Source organism: Corvus hawaiiensis, chromosome 3 (assembly GCF_020740725.1).
Source record: "Corvus hawaiiensis isolate bCorHaw1 chromosome 3, bCorHaw1.pri.cur, whole genome shotgun sequence".
Taxonomy (NCBI): domain Eukaryota; kingdom Metazoa; phylum Chordata; class Aves; order Passeriformes; family Corvidae; genus Corvus; species Corvus hawaiiensis.
In genome coordinates this window covers 120,805,212-120,822,731 of record NC_063215.1, presented here as the reverse complement: position 1 = coordinate 120,822,731, position 17,520 = coordinate 120,805,212, and the positions used below count along the sequence as shown (strand labels likewise).

Here is a 17,520-nt window from a genome sequence, read left to right as displayed (position 1 = left end):
CCGGGCTCAGCCCCACCCCAGCCGCTTCCCGTGGGAGCCAGCAGGGAGAAATTCTCCCTCATGGAAAGGGCAGGCAGCCGTGGGGGTCCCCGTGTGGCACCTGCCGGGAGGGGAAGGAGGTATCTGCCGAGAGCGGTGGGGACCCCCTTCCCCTCCAGGCCCCCGCATGGGGCTCGGGAAGGGGTCTGGGAGCGGGTCCGTGGTCTCCCAGAGCCCCAAATCCCGATTTTCCGCCTCAGAATCGTTCCCTCGCAGCACAGCCGGGAGCGGAGCAGGGCCCGGCGCTGCCCGGGAGCCGCTGGGAAGCCCCGCCGGGGCTGGGGTTCAGCGGGTCCCCCAAGGATGGGGGAGCCTGGCAGAGGCGGCGGAGGGGGGGCGCGGAATTAAATGCTTGGCAGCCGAAAGGCCGGCGGAGAAAAGGGGATTTTGAGGTTGTCCCTCGGTCCGTGCACCGAGAACGAAGCAGCCGACTCGTGAGAACAAGGCTTCCTTTTATTGTTTAAAATAAAATTAAAATAAAAAATAAAAATAAAAGAAGGAAAAATTGCCGGAAAGTCCCGAGGAGCGTTTCCCGACGTGCGGGATTTCCTCGGGAAGCGGCGCGGGGATAAACCCCGCTCCGGCGCGGCGCATCCTCCGGCCCCGGCCGCTGCGGGGCCCCATCCCGGCGGGAAGCGGGGTCCAGCCCCGGGAATCCCCGGGCTCCGCTCGCCTCCGCAGGTCTCCGAGCTCGTCGGGAGCCGAGCCAAGGGCCGGGGGCCGCGGCGGCTCCGCGCGCCCCGTCCGCACACGGACGTTCAGTAACTGAGCGGTGTTTAATAACAACAAGGAGAAAAAGGGAGTTTTTCCCCTTAAATCCGAGCACCGGCGCCCCGGCGCTCTCCTGCCACGGCTCCCGCCTCGAGCTGTGACCCAGTTTACCTCCGAGGGGGATAAGAAGGGAATGGCACTTGGGGGCACCCCCCCGGAATTAATTCTGCCGAGATGAGTGGCGCTTCGGAAGGTTTATTGCGGCGCTGCGCGGGTCTGCCGCGGCACACGCCGGGGCTCCCGGGCTCCGCTGCCGCCGGGGAGCGGGGCCGGGCCGGAGCGGAGCCCCGCGCTGCCCCCGGCCCGTCGGGAGGAGCCCTGGGCGGACGGGACCCGGCGGCGCGGACACGCGCGCACACCGACACCCTCACACACGTTCGCGCTCGCACGCACGCACTCGGCGCTGCCGTCGGGGCCGCTTGTCCAAAAACCGGAGAGACTTAAAAAAAAAAAACCCGAAGGGAGGCCGGGAGGGGACCGGGGGCGGGGCGGCCGTCGGCGATCCCCGCGGGCACCGGGCCGGGCCGGGGCGGCCGTCGGGGCTGGGAGCGTCCGGTGCCGGAGGAGCGGGGCTGTCGTGGCGGCGGGGGGACACACGGGACGCACCGATTACCACGTCCTGCCGTAGAGCAGGTTGGGGCTGACCATGCCGCCGTTGTAGTCGACGCCGGCCGAGTCCAGGGGGGCCAGGGGGGCCACGGGGCCGTGCAGCGCCGGCGGGCTGGGCGACAGCTCCTCCAGGTCGGCCGCCTGCCCCAGCGAGCCGGGGTGCGGGTGCCCGGCGGGCGCGGCGGCGGGGGGCGCGGGGGCGGCCTGCCCGGGGCCCGGGGTGCCGCTGCCCGGCGGCGGGCAGGGTTTGCCGTCCTTCACCAGCACCGGCACGGCCACGCGGCGCGGCGAGGGCTGCTGGCACAGCCCGCCGCCGCCTCCGCCGCCGCCGCCGCCGCCGTCGGGGTGCAACTGCTGGGCGGCCGCCTTGTCCTTGGCCTGGCGCTTCATTTTGTAGCGGTGGTTCTGGAACCAGATCTTCACCTGCGTGGGGGTGAGGTGGATCAGGCTGGCCAGGTGCTCCCGCTCCGGCGCCGACAGGTACTTCTGCTGCTTGAAGCGCCGCTCCAGCTCGTAGACCTGCGCCTGCGAGAAGAGCACCCTCCTCTTCCTCCGCGGCGCCGCGTGCAGCGGCACGATGCCCTTGGCGCCCTCGGCGATGCCGCTCAGGCCGCCCATCCCGGCCACGTTCATCCCCGCCGACGGGCCCATGAACCTGGAGACTGAGCGGGACGGGCGGCTCAGCGCCGGCGGCCGCCCCGTCGGGGCCGCGGCTCTCCCCCCGCCCGGCCGCCCCCTCCGCCGCGCCCCCCGCGCCCGCACTTACTGCTGGAGTAGCGGGGGTCGCCGCCGGGCCCGTACCAGCCGCCGCCCGCCGCCGCGCCGCCCCGCATCCCCTCGGGGTAGGCGGGCAGCTCGCCCACGTTGCCCAGCCCGCCGTTGCAGTAGCCCCCGACGGCGCCGTGCGGGAACTGCGAGACGCCGTGGGGCATGTGGTAGGCGGCCGCGCCCGCGGGGACGTGCTGCGGGACGGCGGCGGCGGCGGCGGCGGGCACGGGCGCCTGGCGGTACGGCCCGAGGGGCGCGCCCAGCCCGCCCGCCCCGTCCATGCCGCCGAACTTCTTGTAGCTCTCCTCCATCGGGCTGAGGATGTCGGTGACCGAGAAGGGCGTCGTGTGCTTGGGGCTCAGCGACATGGCGCGGCGGGGCGGGACGCGACGGGGCGGGCCGGGCCGGGCGCTGCCGCCGGCACCGCCGAGCCGTCCGCGGCGGCGGCCACCAGCCCCGGGCGCCGGTAGCTCGCCGGTTCTTTTAGCCCGGCGCCGGGTTTACGCCAGACGCGGGGGGGCGGAGCGGCGGCGGGCGGCCCCGGCCCCTCCCCGCCTCCCGCCGCCCCCCGGCCCCCTCCTCCCGGCCATTGTCCTGCGCCCGTCCGACGGCTCTTAAGCCCGGCCACCCCGGGGGCAGCGCCGGAGCGGCTCCGAGCGGCCCCGGCCCCGCCGCCCTCGCCCGTAAGTACCTGCCCGTTCCCCCGATCCCCTCCCCACGGTGCGCGGCGACCCCCCGGGCAGAGCGTCCCGGGGCAGCGCGGCGGCCCCGGCCCCGACGGCAGGAGCCGGGCAGCCCTCTCCCCTCTCCGGGCCGGGCCCCGGGGCTGCGCCGCTCCCGCCCGGCCCCGGCCCCTCGGAGCCGCCGCCGCGGGGTGCGGGGCCGGCGGGGACCCCCGCGACACCGGGGCCACTTTAAGGCCGGTGCTTCGTTTGCGGTTGTGTTTCGGGGCTTTCTGCGGTCGTTCGTCGTTCGCTCGTTGGTTTTGGCACAACGAAAGGCTCCCCGGGGAGCGGCCGCGGGGCTCCTGCCCCGGGACCCTGCGCCCGTCGGGGGCAGCGCCTGCGGGGCTCCGGCCCGGCCGCGGGGCCGCTCCCGGGGCCGCGGGGGCTGAGCGGGGTCTCCGCCGGGCTGAGAGGCCGGGGCGCTGCCAGACGCCGCGGCCGAAGCTGCCCCCGGCTCCCCGGGCCGGGCACCGCCGCGACGGGGCGGGCGGAGCCTGTGCTCGGGGAGATGCGCTGGGTGCGCAGCCGGCCGCGCCCGGGCCGCGCGGGGGATCCCGCGGGGCTGCGCCTTCCCCAGGAATTGATAAAACTCTAGGTGCGTTCAGTGAGCGGCACCCGCGCCTCCCCGCAGAGCGGGCAGCCGTTCCCGGGCTGCTCCCGGTGTTTGCTCCCCCGTTTTGCTGAGGCCCGTTTTGGGGAGCTGGGCTATCCCTCACCCTCCGGGCTGGTCCCTTCCCTTCTCAAACCCTATCTTTTCCCTGATCTCTTCGGTTCTTTCTGGGGGCAGGGCACGTGCAGCTCTGTGGTGATTGTTAAAAATAGGATATGAAAGATCAGAGCGAGCACAATTTTGCGTTTCAAAGTTTGTGCTCCCCGCTGAAACTCTGAGAGCCCGGCGAGGCTCAGGAGTTAAACGGGTCCCGAATCCCCACGCACTGCCATCCGAATCCCCCCTTTCCGCCAGTTCTGTTCAGCTGCAACCTTCCCACCGTTCGGGCAGAATTCCCGGCACCTCCATCCCTTTTCCCGGCACCTCTTTTCCCCTCCCCTGCTCAAAAAAAAAAAAAAAAAAAAAAAAAAAAAAAAAAAAAAAGCCCGTCTCCATCCCTGTGGGAGCAGCACGGGTGGGGACACCGCTGCCCCTCAGGGCACTCCGGGGAGGGACACAGCTCTGTGCCCGGGGTCGGGCCCCCAGCACAGCCCCCGGTGCCCATGGATGGATGTCTGGATGGATGGGCAGAGCGTGGTGTCCCTGCTTCCCGCCGGGAAGGGAGAGGCCGCTCCCGGTGCTGTAGGGGTGATTCCCTGCAAGCCCCTGGGGCAGTCTGGCATCTCACCGAGGCCTCGGTGCTGCTTTGGGGACAAACCAGACAGAGTTAGGCAAAGGGCTGAGAGGGACTGGTCCTGTTCGCGTCAGACCGGCCCTGTAAGCCGGGATTTGGGCATGTGGCACAAGCGGAAGGGTTTGTAGGGGTTCAGGTGCAGCACCAGAGCCTGCGGCCTCTGCTCACACCCCAGGACGCTGCGCTGGGCACCTGGGGCACAGGGAGCAGAATCCAGCGAGTGTGCCCCGGGACAGCAGCCCGGGAAGGGGGAGCCGGGGGAAAAGGACCCCGAACGCCACGGCTGCCCCAGACTCCTGCTGGAGGAGCGATGTGGAGCTTCCCTGCCGACGCGGATGGGTCAGGCTCTTGAGGGCTGGGGCAGGTCTGGGGGCTGAGCCAGGACCCTGCCCACTGGGACACCGCTCACCCCTACCCTGGGCGCAGAGGCATCCCTGCATCCCTGCCTGAGCCCAAGGGGAAGCACAGCCCGAGGGGAGCTGGTAGAAATGCAGCCAGCAAAACCCCTCATGGCCATTTTGCACCGAAAACACCCCAGAATTCTCCCCACATCGGGAATGTGATGTTCGGGATAAAAAGTGTCGCATAAAAGCATCCCCTCGTTTTGTTGGTGGGTGTAAAGAAGATCCTTTTGATGAGGCAGATGTCTGACCAAAAAAAAAAAAAAAAAAAAAAGAAAAAGAAAGAAAAAAGAAAAAAGAAAAAGCCCAATTTGAAACCCTCGTCGCTTATAGAATGTTTTTCTGATTTAACCCTGCATCACCTGGAGGTTCTGTGCAAAACAGGAATTCTTCCTTCCCTGTCCTGGGAAGATCAAGCTGCGGATTCCAAGTGAAGTAGTTTTAAAGCAAATTTAAAAAAAAAAAAAAAAAAAGAACAAAAAGACGTAGGAAAGGCAGCAGCAAAGCGCCAAGGAGCCAAACTCCTCGGTTTTAATTTCTGGGGGGTGATTTTCCCCCGCTCCCTGATTACCCTCATTCCGCAGAAGGCCGCCCGGCTCGCGGGCCGTGCAGATGTTATTTCCAGGAGTGCAGATGTCATTTCCCAGCCCGGCTTGTCTCCCTGATCATAATGACACATTTGGGGCCCATTTCCACACGCGACTTGTCCTTCGCCGCGCCAGCCCGCGCCGGTGGCGGCGGCGGCGGTGTTGACCCCGGTGAGCCACAATTGACACGGAGACGGAGGCTGGTATTTTTTGGGGGGGGCGGGGGGGGCGTTTTTCAATAACCCGGTATAAATGCTAATTTATTTCTGGCCCCGAAAGCGATGGTTTCCTCGAAACGCTCGGCGGCAGGCTCTGCGGCGGCAGCTCGCCTCGATTCGGCTCTCACCGATAATTTGCGGAGATTAAAAGGGGCTCGGGAGCGGAGGCTTAAGGAATTGCTTTCCAAAGACGTCGCGAGATTGGAAAAGGAACCCGGGGTTTCCAGCGCACTCTAAAACCATTTCCACGCAAAGCCCGGAATTAGGAGTCTGAAGTGGCACTGAATGGGCTGGTCACAGGCGAGGCGAGGAATTAACCCGGCGCGGGGACACCGCCGCCGCCTCTCCCCCGCCAGGGGAAATCGAGCCCTTCCCGAGGAGCTGCGGGCTGGGATGCCCGGCAGGAATGCCCGGCGGGAATGCCCGGCGGGAATGCCCGGCAGGAGTGCCCGGCAGGAGTGCCCGGCAGGAGTGCCTGGCGGTGGCGCGGCCGCGCCAGGAGAGCTTGGGGCAGGTTTGGGGGGGTTGCCTACCCTAAAGTCAGGTTTAGGGAGGTGTTATCTCCCTGTTATCTCCCTGTCCGCCCTCAGGGTCCCCTGCCCCTCTTTCCCTGGTGATGACTGTCATGACATAATGTTTATCCTTGTCCTGCAGGTTTTCCTTACGCTGCTTTTTGGGATAACTCCCTCCCCCCCCCCCCCCCCCCCCCAATAAAGATATTTGTCGGGTGTCACGCACCCTTCCCGGGAATTCCTGCTTGCCGGATGGACGTGTTTTCCCGTGGGCCTCGGGGGGCGGAGCGGGGACAAGCCAGCTTTCCCCCTGCCTGGGGAAGGGGACGTTTCCAGCTGCTGAGCCCCCAGGTAAGCGTCCTGTGTCCTCAGACCCAGCTGGGAGAAGTTGCTGGGATGGGAGCAGAGCCAGTTCCAGCGCGGGCAGCAGGAAGGCAGAATATCCCAGAGCTGCTGTTAAGGTTTCCCTAAGTATTGAGGCGGCAGAAAATACACTCCTGTGGCATCTCCTCCAGCTTTTCCTCGGATAAGGGAGCCCAAATATTTCTCTGGCACCGCAGCACTCCGCGCCTGGATCCCTGATCCCTGCCTGCTCCCGGCTGGCAGTGGCGTGTGCCGCCAGCTGCTTTGTGCTGGGCCCACTGCCCCCCTCCCTTTGTTGGGGCTGCGTTTTTCCACGTTGTTTTCCTGGTTTAATTTGTGGGAATAGCAAGGCCAGCTTTCCCTGTCGCTGCGGCGTGGGCAAGGGAACGCTGGGAAAACCTGGGCTCCTGAGTTATTCCCAGGTTCACATTCCCTCCAGGTGCTGCTCTTGCCTCTGGAATGGGAGCCCGTCCGCACGGCACGCAGACGTTTTCCCATGGGGTGTACCTGGCCTGGGCTGCGCTCGGCGTGGGCAGAGGGATCACCGTGGAGTTCCCGCCTGGTTCAGGGTGGAAGGCACCTAAAGGATGCCGGCACTGGATTAGGTTGCCAGGGCTCCGTCCAACCTGGTGTGGAGCACTTCCAGGGTTATCTGAGGTTTCCTGGCAGAGCTGGATTCACGCGAAGCCCCCAGACAAGCACAGGGGTTTTCCTGGGAAAGAGGGAAACTAAAAAGACGGAGAAACCTCCATTTGGGTGAGGTTTAGACACAGTGTGAGGAAGTCATGAAGTAGAGAGACTTCCTGAAGGATAATCTCCACGACCTTTGAAGTCAGAGCAATGCTCTGCGTACAGTCAGGAGTAACCTCAGCCACTCGGGGCCCTGGAGCACCAAAGCGGGGAGGAATCCCCTCTTTTGGAGGAAAAATCCATCCCTCCTTTCTGTGCAACCCTGGGCAGCAGGGTTGTGTCTGATGGCTGCAGGACGCGACAGGGGAACAGGGAGTGTGTCACTTCCCAGGGATATGGAGAGCCAGGGGAGGTGGTCCGGTGGTGCAGTTGGGGGTGTGAAATGGGGATCAGCTGGGATTTAGGGATGTTTATCCCCCCGCCAGTGGCAGCTGAGGAGCAGCTTCAGGGCTTGCTCCCTGTCCCTGGAGCAGGAGGAGCCAGAGCCCAGACATGGCAGAGGTGGGATAAACCCAGGATAAACCTGTGGGAGCTGAGGTTCTGCTGTGGGATCGTCCCGAGACAGGGCCTGGCCAAGGGCCCCTCATGCTCCTGGACTTCTCCAGCCCTCCCAGAGCATCCACAGGCAGATGTCGACTCCTCCTGGCCCTGCCGGGTCCAGCCAGCAGCTCCAGCCCGTGCAGGGCTGGGAAAAACGGGGTGGGCATCCTTGAAATGTGACGGAGGGACCCGGGGAGCTGCAGCGCAGCATCCTGTGGTTTGTGGGATGGCCTGGTGTGGAGGCGATCCAGATCCCGGGTGGGGGATGGCCGGAGCTGGGAATAACAAGACCGGGTCAGGAGGAGTCGGTTAAAGCGGATTTATGAAGGATGTGACCCAGAGGGAGACGAGTGGTTCTGCTCTCAAATGAGCTCACGGCGGTGGGAGGCACCTCCCAGGCTGCCTCCCCAGAAATCCCTGTCGCTGTAGCCACCTTTGCCCGGATCCAAAGCTGCTCCACAGGGAAAGTCCCTCTGGGCCGTGGCAGGCAGGATGGGTGTCCTGCTGATGCCTTCCCAGCGCCGGGAACTGGCCGCTCCATCCCGTGCAGAACTCCGCGGTGCGCGGTCCCTCGCGACTGATGGACGTAACCGAGCCCACCGAGTTTTGGGGCTCTCGCCTGCAGGAGTCAGGGAGAATCCCTGGAAACATCCCGTTGCTGAAGTACTGGAACGCGGCCCTCCTGGAAAAGCAGCGGAGAAGTTTCCCGCTCCGAACAAAGCCCCCGAGCAGATGTTGGAAAGGTGCTGGCCTCTTCCAGATGCTGTTAATGCAAGACTTCTCTAGGTTAAAGAAAGAGGAAGCTGAAGTTAAGGACCTTCTCCCGCCTGCCGCGCGTTTTCTCCTGCTCAAGGCCATCCCTCTTCCCACAGCCCGGGCTCCTGCTCCGGCTCATTGTTCGCTGCCGGCGCTGCCGTGCCGGCGCTGACCCGCCGGTGTCACGGCTCCCCGGCGCTGTTTGTCACCATGGAGTTGGCTCTGCGGGGCAGGAGCGGCGCTCCGATCGCCCACACCGGGCTCAGGCAGCGGCGCTGCCTTCCCCGCCCGGCACAGCCCGGCGCTGGCTCCGGGGCCATCCCGAATGGATGCAGGGCTGTGGGCCTTCGTCCCTCGCTGTGCTCTTTCTCTCCTGAAGGTCTCCCGCGGGCGGACGGGGAAGGGAGTGGGAGCTGAGGGAGCCGAGGATGGGAGGAGGCACGGATGCCTTTAAGTCGTCCCTCTTATTTTCCTGCAGGAATCTGCCCCGCTCCGGAGGCAGGGTTTGAGGTGTCCCGTGGGGAGCTGTCCCCTGCTGGGCTCCAGGTGTGCGGGATACAATTCCCAGTGCCCGCCAGCGCTGGGAACGTCTGCTCAGGGAACCAGGGTGGGGCCGAGAGTTTTCTCGGGGAGTTCTCGGGGTTTGGCTCTTGCCAGGAGCCAGCCTTGACGGTTTTGTTTGGTTTGTTCTTAATTTGTGTGGCAGGGCTGGTGCTGGGCTTGCCCCAGGCCCGACCCCTGCTCTGCCTGCCTCGGTGCAGGGGGAAGCTGGCGACTCCGTGCTGCTGGGCCCCTTTTCCACCCCCGGGGAAGGAATTGCTGCCCGTGGGAGGCGAGCGACAGCTCCGGGTCTCTGTGCCAAGCACACCCCTGTCCCTGCCGCGAGGGCGGTGTGGGAGGGGCCGGGAGCGGCCTCGTGGCCACCGGCGGGGCCATCCTCACCAAAACCACGCCAGCGGAAGGTGCCGACGGATGGGGAGCGCTGGGATGGATGTTGTCCCTGGAAAAGAGCAGGGCCTTGGGGCTGGGCGCTCCCCGCGGCGGGACGGGGACGATCCCGGCCTGGCGCGGGCTTGTCCCTGCCCAGCTCCACAGGGGGACGCGACGGGCTACTCCTCATTTCTCCGGGATTCCAGCTGAGCTTCCCGCAGCCTGGGGCTCTGTGGTGTGGATCCCAGAACCACCGAGGCTGGAAAATCCCTCCCAGCCCATCGAGTCCAAGCTGTGCTCGGTCCCACCTCGTCCCCAGCCCGGAGCACTGAGCGCCACCTCCAGCCCTTCCTTGGACACTCCAGGCATGGGGACTCCAAACCTCTCCGGGCACTTCCAAAGGGCCTGACCGCCCTTTCCATGAAGGCATTCCCGCTGCTGCCCAGGCCGGCTGTCCCCCAGTGCCTGGCCCACGGAATGCCCGCGCCCCGCCCCGCTGGAATACCGGCGGCACCTCGGCCGTGCTCGTTCTGGCGTTAAACCGCTAATTAATTATGACATTTGTGCTGCCGCTGCCTCGTTCTGCGCCGCGGCTCTGCAGAGCCCGGCAGGCAGTTAATTAGCTCTCTCTATGCAAAGGATACTGGGGAGAAATAATTGCTTGAGGGATCGTCACGGCCTTCCCTCGGCAAGGCCCTACCTACGAGCCTGCCGGAGCCGCACTCCGAGAGGTGCCTCTGTCAAAGGGCAATCCTCTGGAAGAGAGATTTGAAGGAAAAGGTTATCTGGGAGATGGCGGCTCGCCGGGTGTTATTTAGTGCTCCTAAGTCCAAGGGAAATCAATTATCTAAACAACTCCCGTCGGGGAATGGGTTTCTTTATTCTTTTCTAAATACGTGCTCATCTTTGCCTGCGCGGGGATGTGTGCAGCCAGCGGGCCTGAGAGCGAGGGAGGAGCCCCGGCCTCCCGCGGCCGCTGCCTGGCCAAGCCCAGGGGCTTCCCCACCTCCCCGGCCACAGACCTGCCAAACCCTTCCAGGGCCTTCACTGGAAGCGCTCCCGGGGTGGTGCTTATGGTGCCTTGCACCTGTGGGCAGATCTCGGTGCTTTTGGGGGGGCATTTGTCCCCAGGGCCCCCCTCGGAGGGTTTGGCAGCTCATCCCCCTGGAGCAGGACCCCGGGGAAGCTGCTCCTCTGCTTTCCCCACGTTTGCTACTGCTGGAACAAGGGGCTCGTTCAGGTGCCTTCAATCCCGAACCATTCCACGGTTCTAATCCAGGTTTGGTTTTTTTTCCCCAGCACACCAGGCACTGCTCTCCCCATTTTGTGCCTTCTCTGACAAGGATGGGCCCGTGACCAGCGCGGGCTCGTCGGGATGAAAGGCGGGTTTTTATCTGGGGGCCGACAGAGGCGACGAGGACACCGGGATAATGAAAGTGGTGTTTGTGCCTGCGGGGATAAACAGGAATTTTCTTAGCCAGATTGGAACCTCCGGCAGGTAACCTGCCCCCCGCTCCCCCTGCGAGGAAGTTGTTTTATTAGCAGACAGTTCCACGGTGAGGCTGCCACAGGAGCGGTGCGGTAATGGAGTTGACATCTATATAATGGAGTTGACATTTTATTCAAAAGGGAGAAGAAAAAGCCTTTAACAAACAGGGGTCCCCCCCTCCCCCTGCCTTTCTTCCCGTGCTTCGCTGCCATCGATCGCGTCGAGCCGCACAAACTTTGAGCGGCCGCCCGTGCTGGCAATTTAATAAAATTCCGTGCAGCGGTGGGTGCTTCAGGGACGGGGGGATAATCAGCCTGCTGGGAACCTCAACTTGGCTGAGGAGTCAAGGCAGGGCCTTTGTTCGGCAGCGGAGCGCCATGATCCGAGCCGGCTGCTGGCAGCACGCACGTGGCAACGCCACACGCTGGGTCCCAGCGGGCGCTGGATGCTTCTGGGATCGGGATCTCTTCCTGGAGGATGGGGATTGCTGTCCAGGCCACCTCGGGGACGGACGGCTGCTGCTGCTGCGAGTTCTGGGGTGGTTTGGGTTGGAAAGGAAACCCCTCCCGTGCCATCAGGGTCCATCAGGGCAGGTTTGGGACAGGAGGGACAAACAGGCCCAGCTGGGCTTGCGGAGGCGACAGAAGAGGCCAGAACCAGGGGCCCAGAAGGATCCCTGAGGGAAAACACCAGCTCCCAGCTCCCAAAGTGCTCCGGGGAAGGAGAACATTCTTGATTAGCTCAAGTCGGAAGTCCCTTGGTGGCACCTTCCCCCAGTGTGTGATTTCAGTCACACGTCTCCTCTTCCCCCTCCTGACGGCCCGGTTGCTGCAGCCCGGTTGACATTTGTGTTCCTGATGTAATAACCAGGTGCTAAAACACCGAGATTACACTTGGATCAACACATTTGGTTCTTAAACCCCAAAAGTAATTATCTTTTCTCATCTACAGTGGATGGAAATATTATTCCGTTAAGCGGCTCCGAGCGGTGTCACCATTGCCATGGCTCTGTGGATCCTAACCTCAGGTTTTCCCCCCCTGGCTGGAAACTTTCTGGGGAGCTCTGGGTGATCCTGGAGAGTTCGCAGGTGGGAACTGCCTCAAGTAGAATGAAGGTGCTCAAAACCGGGCCTTGAGCATCTCCAGGGATGGACACCTGCAAAAATCACCGTTAAATTCGTCTGGGTTTTCCTTGCAGGAAAACATGTTGCTGGAGCCCGAGCCAGTGAGCGCTCTCCATCTCCCGGTGCAGCTGGCTCGGATCCCTGCAGAGCAGGGCCGCGCCCAGGGCCGCTCGGGCACCCTTTGGAAGGCATTCCCGGGGAGGAAATTGATCGGGAAGTCAGGAGCGGCTTCAGCTCGGGGCTGGGAACCCTTGGGAGAGCTCTGGCCACAATTAAGTGCCTAATGAGGAGAGAGCGGGGATTTCCCAAGTGCAGAGCCACAGATGGGAAGGGAAGGCGTCTCTGTGGCAATTCAGATCCGTCCTGCTCGGAGCCTGGGAATGGCCTCGTGGAGTGACTTCTGTTGCACCGTGGATGCTGGGAATTGTCAGGAACACAAACCTCGGTTCCTCAGGCGCCGCTCAAGGAGTAAGACTGCTCCTCCCGTGCCTCCGTGGCTCGCTGCATCCTCTCCTGCTGGCACTGCTGTCCCCCCTTTGGAATAACAGTTGAAATTGTCTCTTCCCCAGGTGCTGGCTGGAGACCCCACGCGAGCGTTCCAAGGACAAGAGGCTTTCCAGGCAGTTTTCTGGACGCAGAGCCACCTGAGGAAGGTGCTGGTCCCCCGGGAGGCTGCTCTGGGGCGCCTGCCCTGCTGCTCTGTGTTGTTTTGTGTTCCTCCTCTGTGCCTCTGTGGGTGTGGGCTGGACCGATGTTCTCCCTGCTCCCGTTTTTCCCTCCCTGGGAGCCGCTCCATGCCCAAGCTGGGTCAAACCCGGCTCCCTGTGTGCCTTCTCTGCTCTCACCCTCCCTAACCCCAGAGTTTCCAGGGCAGATCTGGGAGGCACTTGGTGCCCTCTCCACCCGTTTCCCCCTCGGTTACAGACGACGCTGTCCAGGTTTGCTGGTGGTGTTTTTCTGTTTCACCGCCTCTGCGGCCTCTCGGAACTCCTTGTTCCACCTCCAAACGCTGATGAACACGGAGCCTGTCACCGCCAGCCTGGCTTATCCTCCTTGGAGCACCTGAGTCAGAGCCTCCTGAGGGCGCTGGGAGTTCTTCCAGTGGATCTCGACTCGGGGCTCCTCCAGGCTGGCGCTGGCTTTGATGGGCTCGGAGAGCGGCACAGGCGGCACAATGGGATCCTTGTTCCTCTCGAGCCCCCCGGGAGCTGTACCGAGATGCTGAAGTCATCCCAAACAAACGCAGGTGGAACCCTTGTCGTTGTAGGGTGGCGTCTGAAGGGGCACAGGCACAGCTCTGACTGCGATTGCCTCCTGAGCGTGGGCGGCTCAGGAGGCGGAGGGAGCCTGGAGTGGTGGGAGTTATTCCTTGAAATCCGGTGATACGGACAAACGACGTGTCCGAGCAGGTAGCCGGGATAGTTCTAGAGATTTGGGAGCACCGCCGCGGTGTCCATCCCCGAAGGTCCCTAAGGCAGCCGCTGGAGGAGTCGAGGGTGGCTTTTCCCCGCTGCTGCCTCCCCCGCTGCAGCCAGGCGGGGCGGATTGAATCTCTCCTCGCACACGGCCGAGCCAGAACAAGCATCGTGCCGTGGCTGAGCGGCAGCCCAGACAGAGGCGGGCGTCCCGCGGGCCGAGGCAGGAAGCCTCGGGCTGCAGACCCCGAGGCGCGCTAATTTAATTTGATTGTGTGTTTGATGGCTGACTGCAGCGGCCGTGAGGCGCTGACGGCGAGGAGAAAAGCTGCTGCTTGACCTTAAAACCGAGCCGGGGAGAGCAGAGGCCGAGTATTTAGGGGCATCGCTGCTGCTCGCACGGGGCACGGGAGAGGTCCCAGCTATCCCTGCTGGTGGCCGGGGGCAGGACACGTGTGGAATTCTCCCTGCCTGGTGATTAATGGTTGTCACCAGCTAGGGAGCAGAGGAGCAGCAAAGCTCCTCAGCTCCCCCGTGGCTGAGCTGGAGCGGGAAAACCCCACGCTCAGGTAGGTGCTGCTCCCTCAGGGTGTGAGCAGAGCCTGGCTTTGGGACAACGGGGTGGAGTTAAACGGGGATTGCCCCCGGATTCCCGCTCGAACCCCGGCACACTGGCAGCAGCCACGTGGAAAATCCGGGCTAATTCATCGTTTTCTTTATGCCAGTGGTAAAACCCCGACGATGTGTCCGGCCAGACGGCTTCAGGCACGCCGCCGAGCTGATTTATCCCTTTACAGGTGCCGGGGGATCCGGGAGAAAACCCCCACATTTTCAAAAGTCAGAGTCTCCCAAAGGCAAACGAGGTGAGCCGGTGCCCCTGGATCAGCTGGAGGGGCCCCCCCCCACACACCCACCAGGATGGACGGATGGACCGATATGTTCCAGAGGGGCTTTGGACGGGCCAGATTCCAGGCAGGTTCCTGTCAGGCGGGACCTGACACAGCGCTGGGGCTGCTCTTCCACAGCCAGGCGTTTATTATTGGTTTGTCACTCGTGGGTTGCAAACCCTGGGCTCGAGAGGAAGGGGGGAGAATAAAAATTTGTCCTGAGTGCCCTGGACTGCACCGGGGCAAAATGAGTTCCGGTAGTCCCATTCCTCTGGCTTTATAGGTGCACTGCGTGATCCATTTAGTGATTTATTTGTCCCAAGACTTTTTATGTGAAGGGAGTTTGGAGTTCCTGTGTGTGGGATGCTCCAGGATGCCCCAGGAAGGGATTGGGCGTGCACTGAGTGACCATTGCTCCTCCTCTCCCTCCCTCCCTCCCTCCCTCCCTCCTCACCACAATCAGCTCGGCTTTGCTCTTGGATGGCTCTGGGCTGAGTTTTATTTTCGCCTCTTCCAGAAACCCTCAAGAGAACCAAACTACAAAAAGCTGGGGATGTTTCCAGTGCCTGTTCTCCCGGTAACGCGGAGTTTTAAGTGGCCTCGCTTGAGAGGCATCGATCTCTGTGCTGCCTGAACTCTTCAGCAAACAGCTGCCACCCCAAGTCACCGCTAACACCGGCACCGAATTCCCTTTTGTCCGGGGTTCTCATCCAGCTGTTCCCTAACTCTGAGAGGGACGTGGAAGGCGAGTCCTGCCTTCATCCCTCGCTCCCGCGGGCCAGGAGGCAGCTCTGCCCTTTAAGGCCTTTGGGTATTTGGTGTGTTTAGGACTTGCAGGAGGGGTTTCCATCCTGGCTGCGGTGTGGCGGGAGGGGCTGGGTAAGATGCCTGGCACCGCCAGCACTTCCCACAGGTGTGGAAATCCACGGATCTAGCACAGACGAGAGCACACGGATTGGGACGGTCCCGATGGACGAGCACCCGCGGGGACGCGGATCCGTGAGGGTGGAGAGGGCAGCAGGGAATTCCCGACACCGTCCCCTGGGAGGAGCTGAGGCGGCACGAGGGAGGGCTGGGGTGGTGGCCCCTGCGTCTGGGGGTTACGTCCGAAATCACTGCCGAGCCCTTCCCTTCCTCACCTGTGACGGGGCTGATGCGCAGCCAGGGCCTCTCTGCCTGCTGGGGGAGTCCCCAACCCCTCTGGATGCACGCAGGGCAGCATCTCCTGCCTTTAGGGCAGAGCAAGGCCAGCTTAGGAGCCACTGGGTTAGTCCTGGGATCCTCCATGGGCCGTGCCCCACACCTGCCTCAGCCACGGGGCCCCGAACCCCTTTAGCTGGGTTGCTGTGGGATTTTGGGAACACGCCTGGGGAAAGAACCTCAGGGGTCGCCTCCCTGCAGCTCTGTCTGAAATGGTTCAGGCTGATCCCTGCCAGGCCCTCGGAATTCATCACATTCCTGCTCCAAAGGGGAGGAGCAGGATGCGCAGAGCCCTGGGCCTGGGCTGCTGCAGCCCCGGGGAGCGCCTGCCCTCCGCAGGGGCTGCACGAGCGAGGGTTGGGAGCTTGGGTTAGCTGTGGTGCCCAGAGCTCCCCCGTGGTGTGGCAGAGGACGGAGACGCATCCCGAAGATATGAGGGGTTTAAGGCCATTTACACCGAAAGTTCACCACTCGGTCTGATTTTGGGTTATCCTGAGTGGTGCTTTATCCCCTTGAGGAGTCAGTGACTTTTTGTGGGACAACTCTGACTGAAGAGGGGGGAAATAATGACGGGATAACAGCCGGGAAGTTCCACGATGGGGGGAAATCTTCCAGGGACTTTTGTTTTTGGACTCTGGCACAACCAGAGATGAACTCTTTTCCTCCAGGCCCCTCTCCCCTGCAGGGTGTGTGCGTGGGGTGGGAGGAGCAGCTCCATCCCTGCACGTCCAGAGACACAACCACTTCTTAGAGCTGTTTTATTTTCCCTGGAGCTGTTGAGCCTGCTCCGTCAGACCCGATTTGAGGTGGCGACAGAGCGATTCGACACAATTTATTTCTTGTGGTTTTTATCTCGTGGAGAACTTTCCCCCCGGACTGGGGCTAAATCCCACGGAACGCAGCAGATCCCGAGGCGGGAGCAAGGCACTCTGCTTGTCCAAGCGAACCTGGAGCTACTCCAGGCAGGTTTGTCTGAGCTCCAAGATTTTTCCAGCAGATCTGGGATGTTTCATACCAAGAGCACGGACGCCACTCCCCGTGGTTAAATCCCAAATACACCCGTGGAACTCGGGGGCACTGCAGGAACCCCACTCAAACTGCCCAAAGCTTTGTACGACCCAATAAAATACGTTCAGATTTTGATTTTTGTGGCTGGTGAGACTTGCGGGGCCTGCGGGGTTCTCTGAGCCTGCTGGCTGTTTAAATTTCGGGGAGGGAGAGGAGGTGGCGACAACCTGCACCAGCCACGGGCAGGAGAGGGAAAGAGGCAAAGAGGGAGAGAGGGAGAGAGGGAGAGGGGAATGGAGGGAGGCTGCTGCCTGCAGGGGCCGCGGGGGAGCTCAAGGGAGGGGTCTCTCCCGCTTCTCTCTCATCGGAGAGTTCCCGATTCTCTACGTAATTAACCGCTGATTACCGGTACCGTGCGAAATGCCGCAAATTCGCCAGCACCGAGTTAAACCCAAAATTCCCTGAGGCGTCCCCTGGTGAGGGAGAAGCACAGGTACCCCGTGCCGTGCCCAGGTGCCTCGTTCCCTCTGGGTGTGCAGGCTGCACCGTCCCCAGTGTCCCCAGTGTCCCCAGTGTCCCCAGTGTCCCCAGCGTCCCCAGTGTCCCCGGTGTCGCCGGTGTCCCCAGTGCAGGGAGGCAGCTGCCACCGCCCCTGTGGCTCCCTGTGGGGCGGGAGCGCCGGGAGGAGGCCGTGGCTGCGCTGCCCCATCCTCTCCAGCCCTCCGGAATCCCACGCTGTCCTCGCCGTCGGTTTGGTTGTTCTCCCGGTGTGGAAAAGACAACTGAGCACCAAACCCTGCCCGGGCTCTGGGGACGCCCTGTTTGCCCCAAAGGCGGGGTCCTGGGGCTTGGGGGGCTGCCGGGGGCAGGAGGGGTGGCACGAGTCCCTGCTGCCGCCGTGTCCTGCCCCCCGCGGGGATCAGGGGCCAGATCTCGTCACGCCCCGAGCTCCGCGCTGGATTTCAAAGCGATGCCCCCGGACCCGCCGGTTTAGGGCCGAGGCCGCTCCTCCCGCAGCGGGGCCAGGAGGCGCTGGGGGGGAGCGGGGGGGGGGGGTGTCCCCTGCCCCCCGGGGCTCTCCCCATCCCTGTCCCGGCCCGTCCCCCCTCTCCGTGTCGGGACCCCCGGGGGCGGGCCCGACGGCG

The 17,520-nt window shown here is 63.4% G+C and overlaps 1 protein-coding gene and 1 long non-coding RNA gene across 3 annotated transcripts; one reads left to right on the top strand and one right to left on the bottom strand.

The window, feature by feature from the left end:
* Positions 1–1,061: 1,061 nt before the first annotated feature.
* On the bottom strand, positions 1,062–2,577 carry NKX2-4 (NK2 homeobox 4). 2 transcript variants are annotated; one of them, XM_048298062.1, is made up of 3 exons: positions 2,186–2,577; positions 1,594–2,081; positions 1,062–1,560 (listed from the first exon to the last, which is right to left on the bottom strand). In XM_048298062.1, exons 1-3 carry the CDS (start codon positions 2,553–2,555, stop codon positions 1,420–1,422), a joined length of 999 nt encoding a protein of 332 aa, XP_048154019.1. In that variant the 5' UTR covers positions 2,556–2,577; the 3' UTR covers positions 1,062–1,419. The 2 variants fall into 2 exon arrangements, with proteins under 2 accessions (XP_048154019.1, XP_048154018.1); XM_048298061.1 differs by having other exon boundaries at positions 1,062–2,081.
* Positions 2,578–11,567: 8,990 nt separating this feature from the next.
* On the top strand, positions 11,568–13,531 carry LOC125323261. Its single transcript, XR_007202447.1, has 3 exons — positions 11,568–11,829; positions 11,940–12,333; positions 12,435–13,531. It is a non-coding gene; the product is annotated as an uncharacterized LOC125323261 (long non-coding RNA).
* The last annotated feature ends 3,989 nt before the right edge of the window (positions 13,532–17,520 follow it).

Bases quoted from the DNA above. Each gene is read 5' to 3' on its own strand.
- NKX2-4 (XM_048298061.1), bottom strand. From the start codon at position 2,555: ATGTCGCTGAGCCCCAAGCACACGACGCCCTTCTCGGTCACCGACATC. The intron at 2,082-2,185 runs GTAAGTGCGGGC...CGTCCCGCTCAG, and splicing joins CGACCCCCGCTACTCCAGCA to TCTCCAGGTTCATGGGCCCG.